The sequence below is a fragment of the Dipodomys spectabilis genome, unplaced genomic scaffold, assembly GCF_019054845.1.
Source record: "Dipodomys spectabilis isolate Male_0828 unplaced genomic scaffold, ASM1905484v1 ptg000210l, whole genome shotgun sequence".
NCBI classification, from domain to species: Eukaryota; Metazoa; Chordata; class Mammalia; order Rodentia; family Heteromyidae; genus Dipodomys; species Dipodomys spectabilis.
This window is the reverse complement of record NW_024870887.1, coordinates 7,887,837-7,903,077: the sequence shown is the minus strand read 5'-3', so window position 1 is coordinate 7,903,077 and position 15,241 is coordinate 7,887,837. Positions and strand designations below refer to the sequence as shown.

Here is a 15,241-nt window from a genome sequence, read left to right as displayed (position 1 = left end):
GACAGATAGATAGATAGATAGATAGATAGATAGATAGATATGCTTTTGTGTGGAAGAAACCTAAAGTGTACTTTAAATAGACAGACAGACAGACAGACAGATAGATAGATAGATAAATATGCTTTTGTGTGGAAGAAACCTAAACTGTACTTTAAATTTTTTTTCTTTCACATGTGCTCCCAAACTCAAAGACCTTACAACTTTTTAAAAGAAGTCACTCCTAAATTGTAACATACAACGTATGTGGCAAAGTGGGAAACCATAGTGAAAAAATAACTGAGATGGATGATGGCTCAAGCCTGTAATGCTAGATACTTGAAGGCAGAGATCATATGATCACAGTATGAGGCCAGACTTAGCCTAAAAGTCCTAGAGACTACCTGGTGCCAGTGGCTCACGCCTGTAATCCTAGCTACTCAGGAGACTGAGATCTGAGGATCACAATTCAAAGTCAGCCCAGGCAGGAAAGTCCGTAAGACTCTTATCTCCAATATACCATCAGAAAACCGGAAATGGTGCTGTGGCTCAAGTGGTAAAGCACTAGTCTTGAGCTGAAGAACTAAGGACCTAGGCCCAGAGTTCAAGTCCCATGACCAGCAAAAAAAAAAAAAAGTGGGCTGGGAAGGTAGCTCAGTGGTAGAGCGCTTGCCTTGCATGCATGAGGCCCCTGGGTTCGATTCCTCAACAGCACATAGCAGGAAAAAAAAAAAAGCCAGAAGTGGCGCTGTGGCTCAAGTGGTAGAGCGCTAGCCTTGAGCTGAAGAGCTGAGGGACAGCGCCCAGGCCCAGAGTTCAGGCCCCACGACTGGAACCAAAAAACAAAACAAAACAAAACTTCAGGAAAAAACAAAAAAGAACTGGATAGCCTTCAGGCCCCTCTACCAATCAGCTCCCTCAGGAAAGATGCTTACCACTGTGTCCTAACTTTTCTCATCTATGTGACAATGGTATTTGATCTGGTGGTCTCCCAGGTTGTGTTAGGCTATAAAATCTATTTTAATTCTATTTCACTTGTCCAGCAGCAAATTCCATAATTTAAGATGCTTTTAGTATTTTTCATCATTGTGAATATAGAAATAAACTCTGGTGATGCTCTTTATTTACAGTTACATTGTTTTCTGTTTTGGGTTGTAGTTTTCTGTTTGTTTTGTTTTGGGATTTGTTTTTGTAGTACTAGGGACTAAAATCTAGAACACTCAGCATACAGGCAAGCCCTTTACCGCTGAGCTCCTATTTATAGCATATTTATAAATTAAAAAGCCATCCACTTCACCAGCTGTTAATAAGGCAAAGAGTCAGGAAAGCCGGGCACTGGTGGCTCACTCCTGTAATCCTAGCTACTCTGGAGGCTGAGATCTGAGGATCATGGTTCAAAGCCAGCCCAGGCAGGAAAGTCCATGAGACTCTTATCGCCAATAAAACACTCAGAAAACAGAAAGTGGCACTGTGGCTCAAGTGGTAGAGAACTAGCCTTGAGGTGAAGAGCTGAGTAACAGCGCTCAGACCCAGTGTTCAAGCCCTCTGACCGGCAAAAAAAGAAGGTTCAGGGAGACAGAAGAAAGGGAAGATGCTGTTCAGTGGTCTTAGGGAAGCTAACTGTTTTAAGACATGCCACTGAGCTACTGTGTATACAAATGCTAGCATCTAAGCAAACTTGGCCCACTGCTTGAAATTAAGTTGTTAGTAATCCTACTCTAAAATGCATCTAAAGTTACATTTATATAACTAGCTCTTTATATGTACACACACATATATACATTTATTGTTGTATTCAGCTAATATCTTCTACTATATGAAGTACAACTTCTCCTCATTTCAAGGTCGCTAGTATGCTTTGTATACAGACAAGCAGTCCACTCTTTCAACACAAAGCAGCTTTCAGAGATCTGCTCTTCCCACATGTCAGTCAGCACCACCTCAAAACTCTTCCTGTGGGCAACACTAAAGCCCACCCAAGTCAGGCTGATTTTACAAAGCAAGGAATAAAAAAAATGCTATGAAAAGTAGTATTATTCCATCTTTTTAATTGATTTTAAAAGAATGCTCACTTTTTAAAATCAGTAAGTTTAAACATCAAGTTTAAAATCCAAGTTTAATCCTGTAAATTATTATTTAATCCTACAGTTTTCTCAGGAGCTGTACAATGGTGGGCTCAATTCTTGTCATACAGACATTTAAAATCTGTTCCAAGCTGGGTGAGATGGCTCACACCTGTAATCCCCACTACAAAGAAAGCCAAGATCTGAGGATCAAGGTTCAAAGCCATCCCAAGCAGTAAAGTTTGTGAGACTCTTTTTTTTTGTACATTTTTTATGGTAAAAATACTGTACAGAGGGGTTACAGTTACATGAGCAAGGTAATGAGTACATATCCTATCAAGCATTGTTGCCTCCTCCTGTGAGACTCTTCTCTCTCATTGATTACAGAAAAAGCCAGAAGTGGACTGTGGCTCAAGTGGTAGAGGGCTAACCTTGAGTAAAAGATGCTCAGGGACAGTACCAGGCCCAGAGTTCAAGCCCCAGGATTGGTAAAAAAAAAAAAAACAACCTGTCCCAACCCTCATGTCCCTAAGGTTCACTCCTGCCCTAAACAAATCTTTGCTCAACCATCCCCGTGCCTCTGCTTCTACTGTATGGCTCCATCAAAACTCATCTATCTTTCAAGGCCTGCATCAAAGCCTCTCCTAAACAACAAAGGCTTCTTTGACAGCTTGGTCCTAAATAATTTCTTCCTTTCTTAGCAATGAGGGGATTTATTTATCTGTGCTATCAATTCTCGGTTCAAACTACCTGGTATTGGTAATTACACTTATGAATTTATCTGATCTGAGCTAAATTAAAAATTCCACAAAGGCAAGTCTCATGTCTTATACCTTTACTTTTGCCATAATATCCAGTAGAAGGCTAGCTTGAATCTCCTGCTATTAAAATACCTTTAAAGCTATTTTCTCTGCTGCGCAAATTTTTTCCTAGAAAACCTGGGAAACAGAGGCCAATTTGTCGGTCATTTTACTGTCTCAAAGGAGAAAGAGCTTCAGCATTCTGGATGTGCCAGCTCTGGGCAGTGACAGGTTTGCCTTTCACACAATATGAAAGCAGAACTATTTAAAACTTAGACTATTTTCACCCTTTAACACCATTAATTCATAACACCACCACCACAGATCCACAGTGAATCCATAGAGGCAGAAGTGCTAAGAGTGTTCATTCAATGATGGTCAACACTGGAAGCACAACGCCATGAGTTTGCACAAAACTCCTAATATCAAACATGTCAACTATCTTTGCTTTAAGTCCTATATATTTCATGGGGTAGGAGGGGGGAGGAGGGGTGTGTAAATCCCACTAAGGGCTTCTTTCTTGGTTGTTTCTTTTTCATTCCATGAATGCTCCCAACCATTACTGACTCCACTTACGGACTTGATGAATGAATGACACTGAGATTACCTTTAAAATGTTCACAATGAAAGCAGCATTGTCTATTTTTTAAAATGGTGTAAGAGATCAAATAACAGGTAAACGATCTTAATAAATTCTGCACTGGTACTTACAGCTCCAGTTGACCTAGTTTCATTTTTCCAGTGTATATTTCATTACCATGATGGGAAGTCACAGCTTACTCATCTTTGTTCCTGTCAATAAGGTTCATTTCCAAATTCTTGTCTTTATAAACAACGTATGATTATTAAACATTCTTAAACATGTTCACTGACACAGATGCAAGAGTTTCACTTAGATACACATCTCAGAATAAAATTTCTGGAACACTTGTCATACACACTTCTTCATGTCACACGAAATCACTCCGATGTAGCTAAATGTGGAGTCATTATCCTTCAAATCTACTTTTTTTTATTTTCAAGTTATTTCAGGAAGATACTTTCCTTTCCTAATAAGTTGGACAACAAAAATTGTTAGTCTATCTTTGTAATTGCACCCTGTATTTCTTCCAACATTCCCTATACAGCTGTTCTGCTTTCTGATGTAGAAAACTGCAACTTGTGCAGTCCTGCAATCAAATGTTTGCTCTTTCTTTTGTCTTTAAGTCATGGGGGAAGAATGAGAGTGTGGTTGAGGGAGAGAATGTGTTCAAAGTGCCTGCTGTGAATGTGTGGAAATATCACACAGGTTACAAGCATGGTTTGTTTATTTGTTTGTTTGTTTAAATCATAGGAGGTTGCCTTTCTGATTATTCACCTTTATCTGTGAACTCACTGCACAATTTTCATTTGGTCTAGAAAGGCTTTTGGTCTGGAGATGGATGACTGGATTCTGCTCCCAGAGGCCAGACAGACTTGTCTGAAGCCTTAGTTCGGTAGACAGCTCTGAAAGGGCTGAACTTGCTACCCAAACTTCAGCTCCCCACCTCTCACTTCTGGCCCTGACTTTCATTGCATATGGTTTAACTCAAGTGAGACACCTCTGCCTTTTGTAAGACTAGCAATGTTTTAATGCTTGTGTACTTCCAAGGTTTATTTGTTTTCACAACAGGTCAGTCTCTGAGACTAAGTTTGTCAAAAATTACCCAAAGTGATATCTGGTCTATCACCCCCTTCCTTTTGTTTACTCTATGTCTTTAAGATTACTTGGCTTCTCCCAGGTTTCTATGCTACTAAAGACAATATAGGGGCTGGGAAGGTGGCTCAGTGGTAGAATGCTTGCCTTGCATGCATGAGGCCCTGGATTCGATTCCTCAGCATCACATAAGCAGAAAAAGCCAGAAGTGGCACTGTGGCTCAAGTGGTAGTGTGCTAGCCTTGAGCTGAAGAGCTGAGGGACAGCACCTAGGTCCAGAATTCAGGCCCCATGACTGACAAAATAAAATAAAATAAAGACAATATAATTCAATAACCCCAAAAGAAAGGAACTGGCCCAAAGAAGGGAGGTCTCTGAAAATATCTGACATAGGAGAGATTGGAGTTCTAAGGCAAGACACAAGGTTGAAACCTAAAAAGTGACACAAACAGACTGACAATTCAATGATGACCATGTGAGAATGACCCAGAGACCCTGCTTATATCTTCAACCCAAAATACTGATGACAACCTAACCAGGGCACATCTGTCATCCTAGTTACTCAGTGGGCTGAAGTCTGAAGAGCAAGGTTTAAAGCCAGCCTGGGTAGGAAGTCTAAGAGACTGAGACTCTTATCTCTAATTAACCATCAAAAAAGCCAGAAGTAGAGCTGTGGCTCAAGTGGTAAAGTGCCATCTTTGAACAAAAAAGCTCAGGGACAGCACCTAGGCAATGAGTTCGAGCCCTAGTCCTAGTATCAAAAAAATAAAACAACTATCTAGCTATGAAGCAATGATGTGCTTAGCTCATACAGCTTATGTAGCTTGTCTTAACAGAGGGCTTTTTCTTTAAACCTTTTATATCCATATTAGCTATCTTTCTGTTTATTGATTCTTATTTATTATTGACTTACTAATGGAAAAAGAATTTAATTCAAAATCTTTTCAGCATCAATAGCCTATATTAAATGATGAGGTCATTCCAGGAAATGGAAACAATGTTTTGTTTTTCTTTTTTTTTTATCTTGTCTGTTTATCTGTCACTGGGGGGTGGAGCAGAGAAATGGAAGACAAAGGGTGAACAAATGCAGCAATGGTACTCACTAGATACTATATGGAAAATGAACTATACATACAACTTGTGGGTGGGGACAAGAGGGAAAAACTGGGATAGAGCTAAGGAAGGGGTGACAATTGTCCCAAAAGAAATGTATTCATTACCTGACTTAAGAAATTGTAACCCCTCTGTATATCACCTTTATAAAAGCAATTTAAAAAACATTTCATGGGCTGGGAAGGTGGCTCAGTGGTAGAGGGCTTGCCTTGCATGCCTGAGGCCCTGGGTTCGATTTCTCAGCACCACATAAGCAAAAAGAAAAAAGCTGGAAGTGGTGCTGTGGCTCAAGTGGTAGAGTGCTAGCCTTGAGCTGAAGAGCTGAGGGACAGCGCCCAGGCCCAGAGTTCAGGCCCCACGACAGGACCCAAAAAAAAAAAAAAAAATTTCATTTTTTAAAAAAAGATGAGATCAAACATAGCTCTAGCCAGAATAGTCTTCCACTTGAATGTAGGCTTTTTTTTTTTTTGGGGGGGGGGGGTCGGTCGTGGGGCTTGAACTAGGGGCTTGGGCACTGTCCCTGCACTCTTCAGCTCAAAGCAAGCGCTCTACCGCTTGAGTCACAGTGCCACTTCCAGTTTTTCTAGTGGTTTATTGGAGATTAGAGTCTCACAGATTTTCCTAGGGGGCTCGCTTTGAACTGTGATCCTCAGATCTCAGCCACCAACACCCAGCTGTAGGCTTCTTTTGAATGCAGGTTCCCAAAAACATCTGAAGGAGACTACACCAATTATACCTCAGAAAAGCAGTAAAAATTGTAATACATGTGAACATAAAGCAATTTTCTTTAGGGTATTTGTTCTACCTTCTTTCCACAAAATACATTAGGTAGGCTGAATACTTTGTGTTTGTTTCTGACACGGGTGATTACTATCATGTGCACTTCAAAAGCCCATGGATTCTGAGCATATATTCCACAGACGTCAATCAGATATGGTGGTTATAGGGATGTAATGTAGTTACTCACTGCTTTTGCCTAATTGTTCCATCACTTGCTAAGGAGCACAGTGTAAAATCTTAACGTATGATGGCAACATTACCTATTTTCACTTTAATTTTGTCAACTGTTCCTTCATATATTATGTAGCTTTTATTAGGCACATTCACATTTATGACTGTTCTGTCTGCCTAATAGGTTTTACTATAAAATAATTCTTTGTTGCCGGGTGTCAGTGGCTCACACCAGTATTCCTAGCTACTCAGGAGGCTGAGATCTGAGGATCACGGTTCAAAGCCAGCCCAGGCAGGAAAGTCCATGAGACTCTTATCTCTAATTAACCACCAGAAAACTGGAATTGACACAGTGGCTCAAAGTGGTAGGGCACTCTCTTTGAGCTGAAGAGCTCAGGGACAGTGCCCAGGCACAGAGTTCAAGCCCCAAAACTGACTAGATAGATAGATAGATAGATGATAGACAGACAGACAGATAGATAGATAGATAGATAGATAGATAGATAGATAGATAGATAGATAGATAGATAGATAGATAGCAGAGCCATATATAGTGGTATGGGCTTGCAGTGTGAACACTAAGCATACTGAGGCAGGAGGACCACTTGAGCACTTGAGCCCAGCTTGGGCAACAGAGAAAAAATAAAGGAAAGCAAAGAAAAGGAAAAAGGAGAGGGGTGCTGGTGGCTCACACCTGTCATCCTAGTGACTCAGGAGGCTGAGATCACAGTTCGAAGCCAACCATTCAAAAAAAAAAAAGGGAAGTGGAGCTATGGTTCCAAGTGGTAGAATGCTAGCCTTGAGCAAAAGAGTTCAGGGATAGCACCCAGGTGCTGAGTTCAAGACCCACAACCAACAAAAAAAAAGAAAAAAAAGAAATAAAGAAAGAGGAATCAATAACAAAGAGAAAATATATGTAATATAATGTGAAACTTCCAAAGGACTTTTCCCTTCCTTCATTTGTAGAGACCTTAGGGCTTAAGGCAGACAGTCGGAAGGCAAACTGCCAGTGTCAACTCACACTTAAACAAAACTCTTGCCAAGGAAAACTGAAACACCTGTATGAATTAACCAAATTGTTCCCATTTCAACAATGAGAGGAAATTAAAAACATTACTGAATGTCACTGACTTGGCTCATCTGAAAGGGAATAACACAGATATCACAGCTAATTTTAACTTGTCAAGCCTATATAACTTAAATGTTTCTCTAAAACAATATGGGTTATTTTTACTATGACTCAGTCAGTTTTCCTGAACCATGCAGATACAATTTCTTAAGAATAATGACAGCCTTACATAAGTAAAGCTATTCCTCTTAGGAAAAGAGTCTAGCTTTGCTGAATTAAACCATTTTCCTAACATACCTCATGTACCGTTCAACATGCTGTACCAACATGGAAACACAGATGGAAAAAAAACAAACCAAAACAAAACAAAAAACCCACTGGCAAAAAGTTTTCTAAACATTGATGAAAGTGAACTATACAATTCATGGGTGGAAATGGGAAAGAGGATACGAGAGAGAATGAGGAAACAGATAACACTATACGAAAGGAAATATACTTATTACTTGACTCTTGTAAATGTAACCCTTCTGTAACATCACCTCTAAAATAACAATATAGTATTTTTTTTTGGGGGGGGGGGCAGTCCTGGGGCTTGAACTCAGGGCCTGGGCACTGTACCTGAGCTTCTTTTGCTCAAGGCTAGTGCTCTACCACTTGAGCCACAGCGCCACATTCAGCTTTTTCTGTGTATATGGTTCTGAGGAATCGAACCCAGAGCTTCAAGCAAGTGAGGCAAGCACTCCCACATTCCCAGCCCCTAATGTAAACTTTTTTAAAAAGTTCTCTAGGAAAGTTTTCACTAGTATTTTAGTAAACTTTAAGATAGTTCATTAAAATTGAACAAAATCAAAACTAGAAAACGGTTCCTTTGTTTATTGAATAAATATTTACAAAATGTCAAAAACCTATGACTTCCATCTATCCAAAGGCTTGTTGGCAAGCTATCAAGATGCCTATTGCACTTCTATCAACAGAAGACAACTCAGGTTCACAACCCCAGACAGAGGCCACCATGCTGCTACCAGAGCAGAAACACAGATATGAGCAACAAGGAGTAGCATGCTGCCCCTGTCCCCTATGCTGCTCTCTCCCACATCAACATTAGTTCCAAACAGTTCTTAGCCATTCAGGCTGCTTGGAACAAAGAATGTTCTCCTACCAACTAGGGGCCAGGTACCCCAGTGCATTCCTAAAGGCTAACAGCACACCAGCCTCTAGACCTATCACAGAATACTTTTTTTTTGGCAGTACCCTTGTTAGGCTGGTACTCTACTCCAGCCCTTTTTTACACTGATTATTTTTGAGGTCTCACTTTTTTCCCAGGCCAACATCTGGACCTCAATCCCATTTTACACTTCCTGTAGCCGCTTCTTTGGTTGAGATGGGAGTCTCACAATCTTCTTTTTGCTCATGCCCTCAACCAGGATCTTTCTATTCATTCCTATATAGCTGGGATGACGGGATGATAAACAAGCTATAGCATCCCCATTTTATTGGTTGAGAAGTCTAGCAAACTTTTTGCCCAAGTTGGGCTCAAACGGCCATCCTCCAGATTTTAATCTCCAAAGTGCTAGGATACAAGCATGATCTACTGCACATAGTTACAGACAGTTGAAGGATAAACAAAATTAAAACCATGTTACCATGTCACCTGCCAAGTTCCCTCAGGCACACATGAGGAATAAACAAGAACACTACAGATTCCTAAGAATCAGAAGTGGATTAAAACCCAACTCAGCCCATTAACAACATCCGGTTCTAAGAGAGTATTTAAGAAAGAGTAATTTGAAAATTCTCTACTAAAGTGTAAAATAAGCTAGCTTTTCTTTCCACCAGATCAATTTTTTTTTCTTTTGCCCTATCTGAAAAATTACAAAGGAAGATCAAAACTCTAGCTAATTTCTGACCATTAAGATGCCTTACGCTGGAGAAATACTGACCGACTTCTCCCTCTGGGAATTCTTTTCTGTCCTTCAATACCCTTCTTTCATCTTAAATCCGAATACATCTGTTCTGCCATTATTTCTCTTCATAGCTGTTCCTCTCCAACTGTGGTCTTTATCTGCCACCTTCATTTTTTTACCCTCCGTTCCCTCCTTTTTTCTTTGCAGTAAAGAGACCAAATAATCCATAGGCTCTACACTAGAGAAAAGCTGTGTGCTCCTGAATTCTCAAACCGCACAGCCTCTTCTCAGTCACATTTGTCTCCAGACACTGCTGAGAGTTGACAAGCAGCCTCTATTGCCTCTTCTTCCCTCACCCCCATGCACAGACTCTCCCTATTTTATTATTTTGCTTATAATAGTTGCTCAATTAGTCTACCACTCTTAACCTTGAGAGCAAGGACAGTGTTTACGCTGGCTGTGTTGAAAGTGAAAACCTGGACATGAGGCAGGGAGATTCAGGCAGAGAGATATTTGGTCATTGTCTTCAAATCTAAGCAAGTACAAAGAGAGATAATCATGCTTAAGTCTGTCCTAGAAAGAGGCAGCTTGGAAAATAGAATGAAGAGGGTCCCCCGCCTCCTCCCCCGGAAATTTATTCCAGTGTCAGTGTTTCAACATGATCTATCAAAGACAAGAATATACCAGAGGCAAATTAGTCACAAGGAAAAAGAGTGAAATGGAAAGGGAAGACGTTACTCACGGATGTAAAAGCCAACAGCTCCTCTTCAGTTAGCTTATGAACTGGATTGTTCTTTTGGAAATTTGTGCTTTGATTTAAAGAAAAGTAAATTAATTCTTACTGTTAAAACTAATGAAATAAAAATTTTAAAGTAAATAGAACAATTTTCTATATATTAGCAGAAATAATGTTACATTATATACATACATGTAGAAATGTGCTTGGCAAAGCTTGTATAAAAAGTAAGGAATGCTGCCAGGCGCTGGTGGCTCACACCTGTAATCCTAGCTACTCAGGAGGATGAGATCTGAGGACTACAGTTCAAAGTCAGCCCAGGACTTCCCAGACAGGAAAGTCTGTGAGATTCTTATCTCCAATTAACCACAAGAAAACCAGAAGTACTTTGTACTCACCCATCACTTACAATTATGTTTTTAAGGTTCAAATTATTTAAAAGCAGAAAAAAGCCAGGCACCAGTGGCTCATGCCTGTAATCTTACTCAGGACACTGAGATTTAAGGATCTTGGTTCAGTTCGAAGCCAGTCCAGTTGGGAAAGTCTGTGAGACTCTTATCTTCAAATTAAATCACAGAAAAAGCTAGACATGGCACTGTGGCTCAAGCGGTAGAATGCTAGTCTTGAGTAACAGGAGCTTAGGGACAGCGCCCACCAGGCCCAGAGTTCAAGCCCCAGGACAGCTGCCCCACTCCCCATACAAAAATACAAAGTTTTATATTTTTTTAAGTAAATTCTATTCTTTGAAATGTAAATATTTTCAGAAGTCAAAATAAACACTCTCACCTATCTTCTATAGTTTATTAGGAATCTAATCTCATGGCCAGGTGCTAATGGCTTACTATTTCTATGCCACTCCGAAGGCTGAGATCTGAGAATCATGGTTTGCAGCTAGCCCAGGCAGAAAAGTCTATGACCCTCTTATCTCCAATTAATCACCAAAAAACACAGAAGTAGAGCTAGTAGAATGCTAACATTGAGCGGAAAAGCTAAGGAACAATATCTACTCCCTGAGTTCAAATCCAGTACTGACATCAAACAAAAAAAAAAATGGAATCCCAGGGGCTGGGAAGGTGGCTCAGTGGTTAAAGCGCTTGCCTTGCATGCCTGAGGCCCTGGGTTCGATTCCTCAGCACCACATAAGCAAAAAGAAAAAAGCCAGAAGTGGCGCTGTGGCTCAAGTGGTAGAGCGCTAGCCTTGAGCTGAAGAGCTGAGGGACAGTGCCCAGGCCCAGAGTTCAGGCCTCATGACTGGACCCAAAATAAATAAATAAATAAATGGAATCCCAGTTGAGGCTAACCAAAGAAAGTTTAACAGAAAGAATATCAACATACAACAAATCCCTAATCTTGGGGCTGGGAAGGTGGCTCAGTGGTAAAGCGCTTGCCCTGCATCCCAGAGGCCCTGGGTTCGATTCCTCAGCACCACATAAGCAAAAAGAAAAAAGCCAGAAGTGGCGCTGTGGCTCAAGTGGTAGAGCGCTAGCCTTGAGCTGAAGAGCTAAGGGACAGTGCCCAGGCCCAGAGTTCAGGCCCCATGACCGGACACAAAAAAAAAAAAAAAAAAAAAATCCCTAATGTCAAACCTTTTAATCAGCTGCCTAAAAATTCTTTGGACTTTTCTGAATAAAGATTTCTTCAAACACAAGAGGACAACATTCAAGATGTTCAAAGCAGCAAAGCCAGTAATTATTTTACCAGACTCCAAGGATGACAGCTAGCTCTTCTGCACATAGGTCAGGGACCTGAAACTGCTCACAGTCCGCTAACTTTATCTCATTCAGAACAGTATCATCATTGAGCTCCAGATTCTGGTGGGACACAAAAGAAAATATTTAGAACAAAATTAAGTTTGATTCATTCAGAAGCTTCCTAAGGGAAATAATGTTAACTTACCTTTAACTTGCTATAATATATACACACAATCAACAGGTTATCACTGACTAAATGTTTATTAGAGACCCATTCATCTTGTAGAAGCAGAAGAGGGAACAAAAAATAAACGGACTTAGAGCAGCTGACTGATCCTATTCAAAGTATATAGTAGTATCAGGATTCAAACCCTGATCTCTCTACTTGGCCTCAAGCCAGTAATCCAAAGAGTCAGCTCCCCAACTCTGTGTCTCAACAATATAATGTGACCAGTTGTGATACATTTATAAGTACTCTGGCACTAATGTAAACAAGTTGACAAGCTGATTCTAAAATTTCACATAATAATACAATAGATCCATGCAAGAAAGGACAAAATGGCCAAGTACCAGTGGCTCATGCCTATAATCCTAGTTACTTTGGAAGCTGAGTCTGGTATGATAGTAGTTTGAGAGCAGTCTGAGAGAAAAATTGTTTAAGACCCACTCCCCATCTCTACAAAGAGGTGGGTAGAGAAGTGTTATAACAGGCAATCAAAATAAGGGGTTATTGGCCCAGACATAGGACCAGGCAGAAAGCAAGACTGTATCTCAGAAACAACTAACACAAGCTGAGCCCTGCTAGCTCACACCTGAAATACTAGCTACTCAGGAATTTGAGATTTGAGGGTCATAGTTTGAAGCCAGCCCAGGCGGGAAAGTCCACGAGACTCTCATCTCTACTTAACCACCAAAAAAGCCAAAAATAAATAAATAGCTCAAGTGGTAAAGTGCTAGCTTTGAGCTAAAAAGCTCAGGGACAGTTCCCAGACCCCAAGTTCACCTCTCAGCACTGGTGCAATGAAAAGGAGGGGCTGAAAGCATGGCTCAATATACATGCCCAGCAAACAGAAAGTCCTGAGTTCAAACCAGGAGAGAAAGCAAAAGAAAAGGAAAAAAAGAATAGAAAAATGAAGCTGCTTCTCAACCCATTCAGTTTCTATGACACTCACTTGAAATTGTTACTTAACTGTTAACGGAATTAAACCATTTACAACCCAACCTACCTTGGTTAAGTGTTCCTGAGGGGTGGCTGCTGGACTGAATTCACACTGGGAAGGAGCATCTCCTTCTCGTCTGACATCCAGAATCAATTGTGCCACATAATTCTCCTGAAATCGTGTCCTTTTTCCCAGTGCACCTGAAAAAATAGTTATATGCACCACCTTATCCATCAGATTACAATACCAATATGAAGAGAAATGCTTTCAAAGTTTCTCCATTTCTCCTAAGAGACACCTGGAAGCCAGTGATGATAAAATGACTTATTACATGAGAAAACCAATAAGCTACGGTGCCAGGATTGAAACCCAGGACTTTAGCCACTCAATTTCCCACTTCTTTTCACATCAGACCACTCCTTTCTTCAAATAATAACTCACTAAATGAAATAGACAGAAGTACTAGTATTGCTCTGGGTAACAGAAGAAAAGCCAAGGGCACTTAATGGAGTCACAGAGCTCTCTACATTACAGCAGGCCCTTAAAGTCAGGTCTTCATGTTCTAAATCCCACAGTGCAGCATTCTATCCAGCTTCAGATAACACAACTGGTTTTTTCCTACATGTCTCTCTGAAATAATGTGCTGTGGAATAGCTGTGTGCTGACGACTTCTAAGAGAAGCTGAAGTTCCAACATCTACTTTCTGGAAAATGTCAGCTACAGAGACCCTTGATTTCAAAGACCAGTGGAAAAAAGTCTGTTTTTTATCCTGTGATGAGTCTGGTACTAAGTTACACATCAACCTTTCAAATGGGTCATGCGTATGATAGCCACTGAAATAGCTTACTTTTTTATGGTAGTCTATAGCTGAGTGGAAAAACAGTAATGACCAATGCTCATTTTTTATTTGTGAATATATTTGTATTGTTAAGTTCTTCACTCTTGAAGCAGAAAAACGTAAGAAAAACTAGCTAAGAAATTTACCAACAATTAAATCTAAATACTCTGAGTTTGGTGTCATTCATTTTTTAAAGTCTTCCAAAAAATATCCTAGGGCCAAAATATATAAGAATTGTATCTGAGTCTAACCTTGTAAGTTATAAGACATATAACTAATTCCATTTTCAAATACACATAAGACTCCAAGTTATTTATCACATTATTCCAAAAGTTATAAACTGACACTTGTAACTATAATCCTACTTACTTAGGAGGCTGAGATTTAAGGACCAAGGTTCAAAGCAAGTCCAGGAGGAAAGTCCATGAGACTCTTATCTCCAAAATCCACCAAAAAGCGGAAAGTGAAGCTTATTTTAAAATATAAAATCTTTAAAATGCCGGGTGCCAGTGGCTCATACCTGTAATCCTAACTACTCAGGAGACTGAGATCTGAGGATTGCAGTTCAGGAAAGTCTGAGACTCTTATCTCCAATAAACCACCAGAAAACCAAAAGTGGTACTGTGGCTCAAGTGGCAGAGCACTAGCCTTGAGCTGAAGAACTGAGGGCCAGCACCCAGGCCCAGAGTTCAAGCCCATGACAAACAGGGAAAAAAAAAAAAATTTATAATGCGTTTTTTTTTAAAGCAAGAACTAGGCCAGAAAAAAATCAATTAAGTCACACATGGTGATATCTATCTAGAACCCCAGGACTTGGGAAATTTAATTGCAAGTTCACTGCGAGCTTAGGTTACACAGTGAGGTAAAGAAAGAAAGGAAGAAGGAAAGAAGGAGAAAAGAAGGATAGGAAAAAGGAGGAAGGAAAAAAGGATAAAAGGAGATAACATACAAGTATACAATACAAACACAAAATCCAATTATTCATAAAAGATAAAAATCTCACCCGTCAAATTAATTTGTAATTTGCTGATATCTTTAGCAATACTGAACTGCTCTTTTGCTTTTTTATATTCATAGTAATACAAAAATACATATGCACATTCCAGGTGGAATTGAATAGCCAAATATCGACCTGAAGCAGCTACAAACAGATTCTCCAGTTTCATCACTGCAAAACAAAAGATAACCAAACACTGAAAACTATGATGAGTGAAATGTTAAGTCTACAATATTAAAGAATTATTACACACTTAATACTCTTGGGA

The 15,241-nt window shown here is 39.9% G+C and overlaps 1 protein-coding gene across 2 annotated transcripts in view; it reads right to left on the bottom strand.

The window, feature by feature from the left end:
• Ttc27 (tetratricopeptide repeat domain 27) overlaps positions 1-15,241 on the bottom strand; it is a 134,360-nt gene that overhangs the window by 94,889 nt on the left and 24,230 nt on the right. For both annotated transcript variants that reach the window (XM_042696777.1, XM_042696778.1), the window contains exons 6-9: positions 14,980-15,144; positions 13,205-13,338; positions 11,986-12,098; positions 10,294-10,360 (exon numbers count right to left, since the gene is read on the bottom strand). In XM_042696777.1, the coding sequence (XP_042552711.1) occupies positions 10,294-10,360; positions 11,986-12,098; positions 13,205-13,338; positions 14,980-15,144 (479 nt within the window). The remainder of the gene's footprint in view (positions 1-10,293; positions 10,361-11,985; positions 12,099-13,204; positions 13,339-14,979; positions 15,145-15,241) is intronic.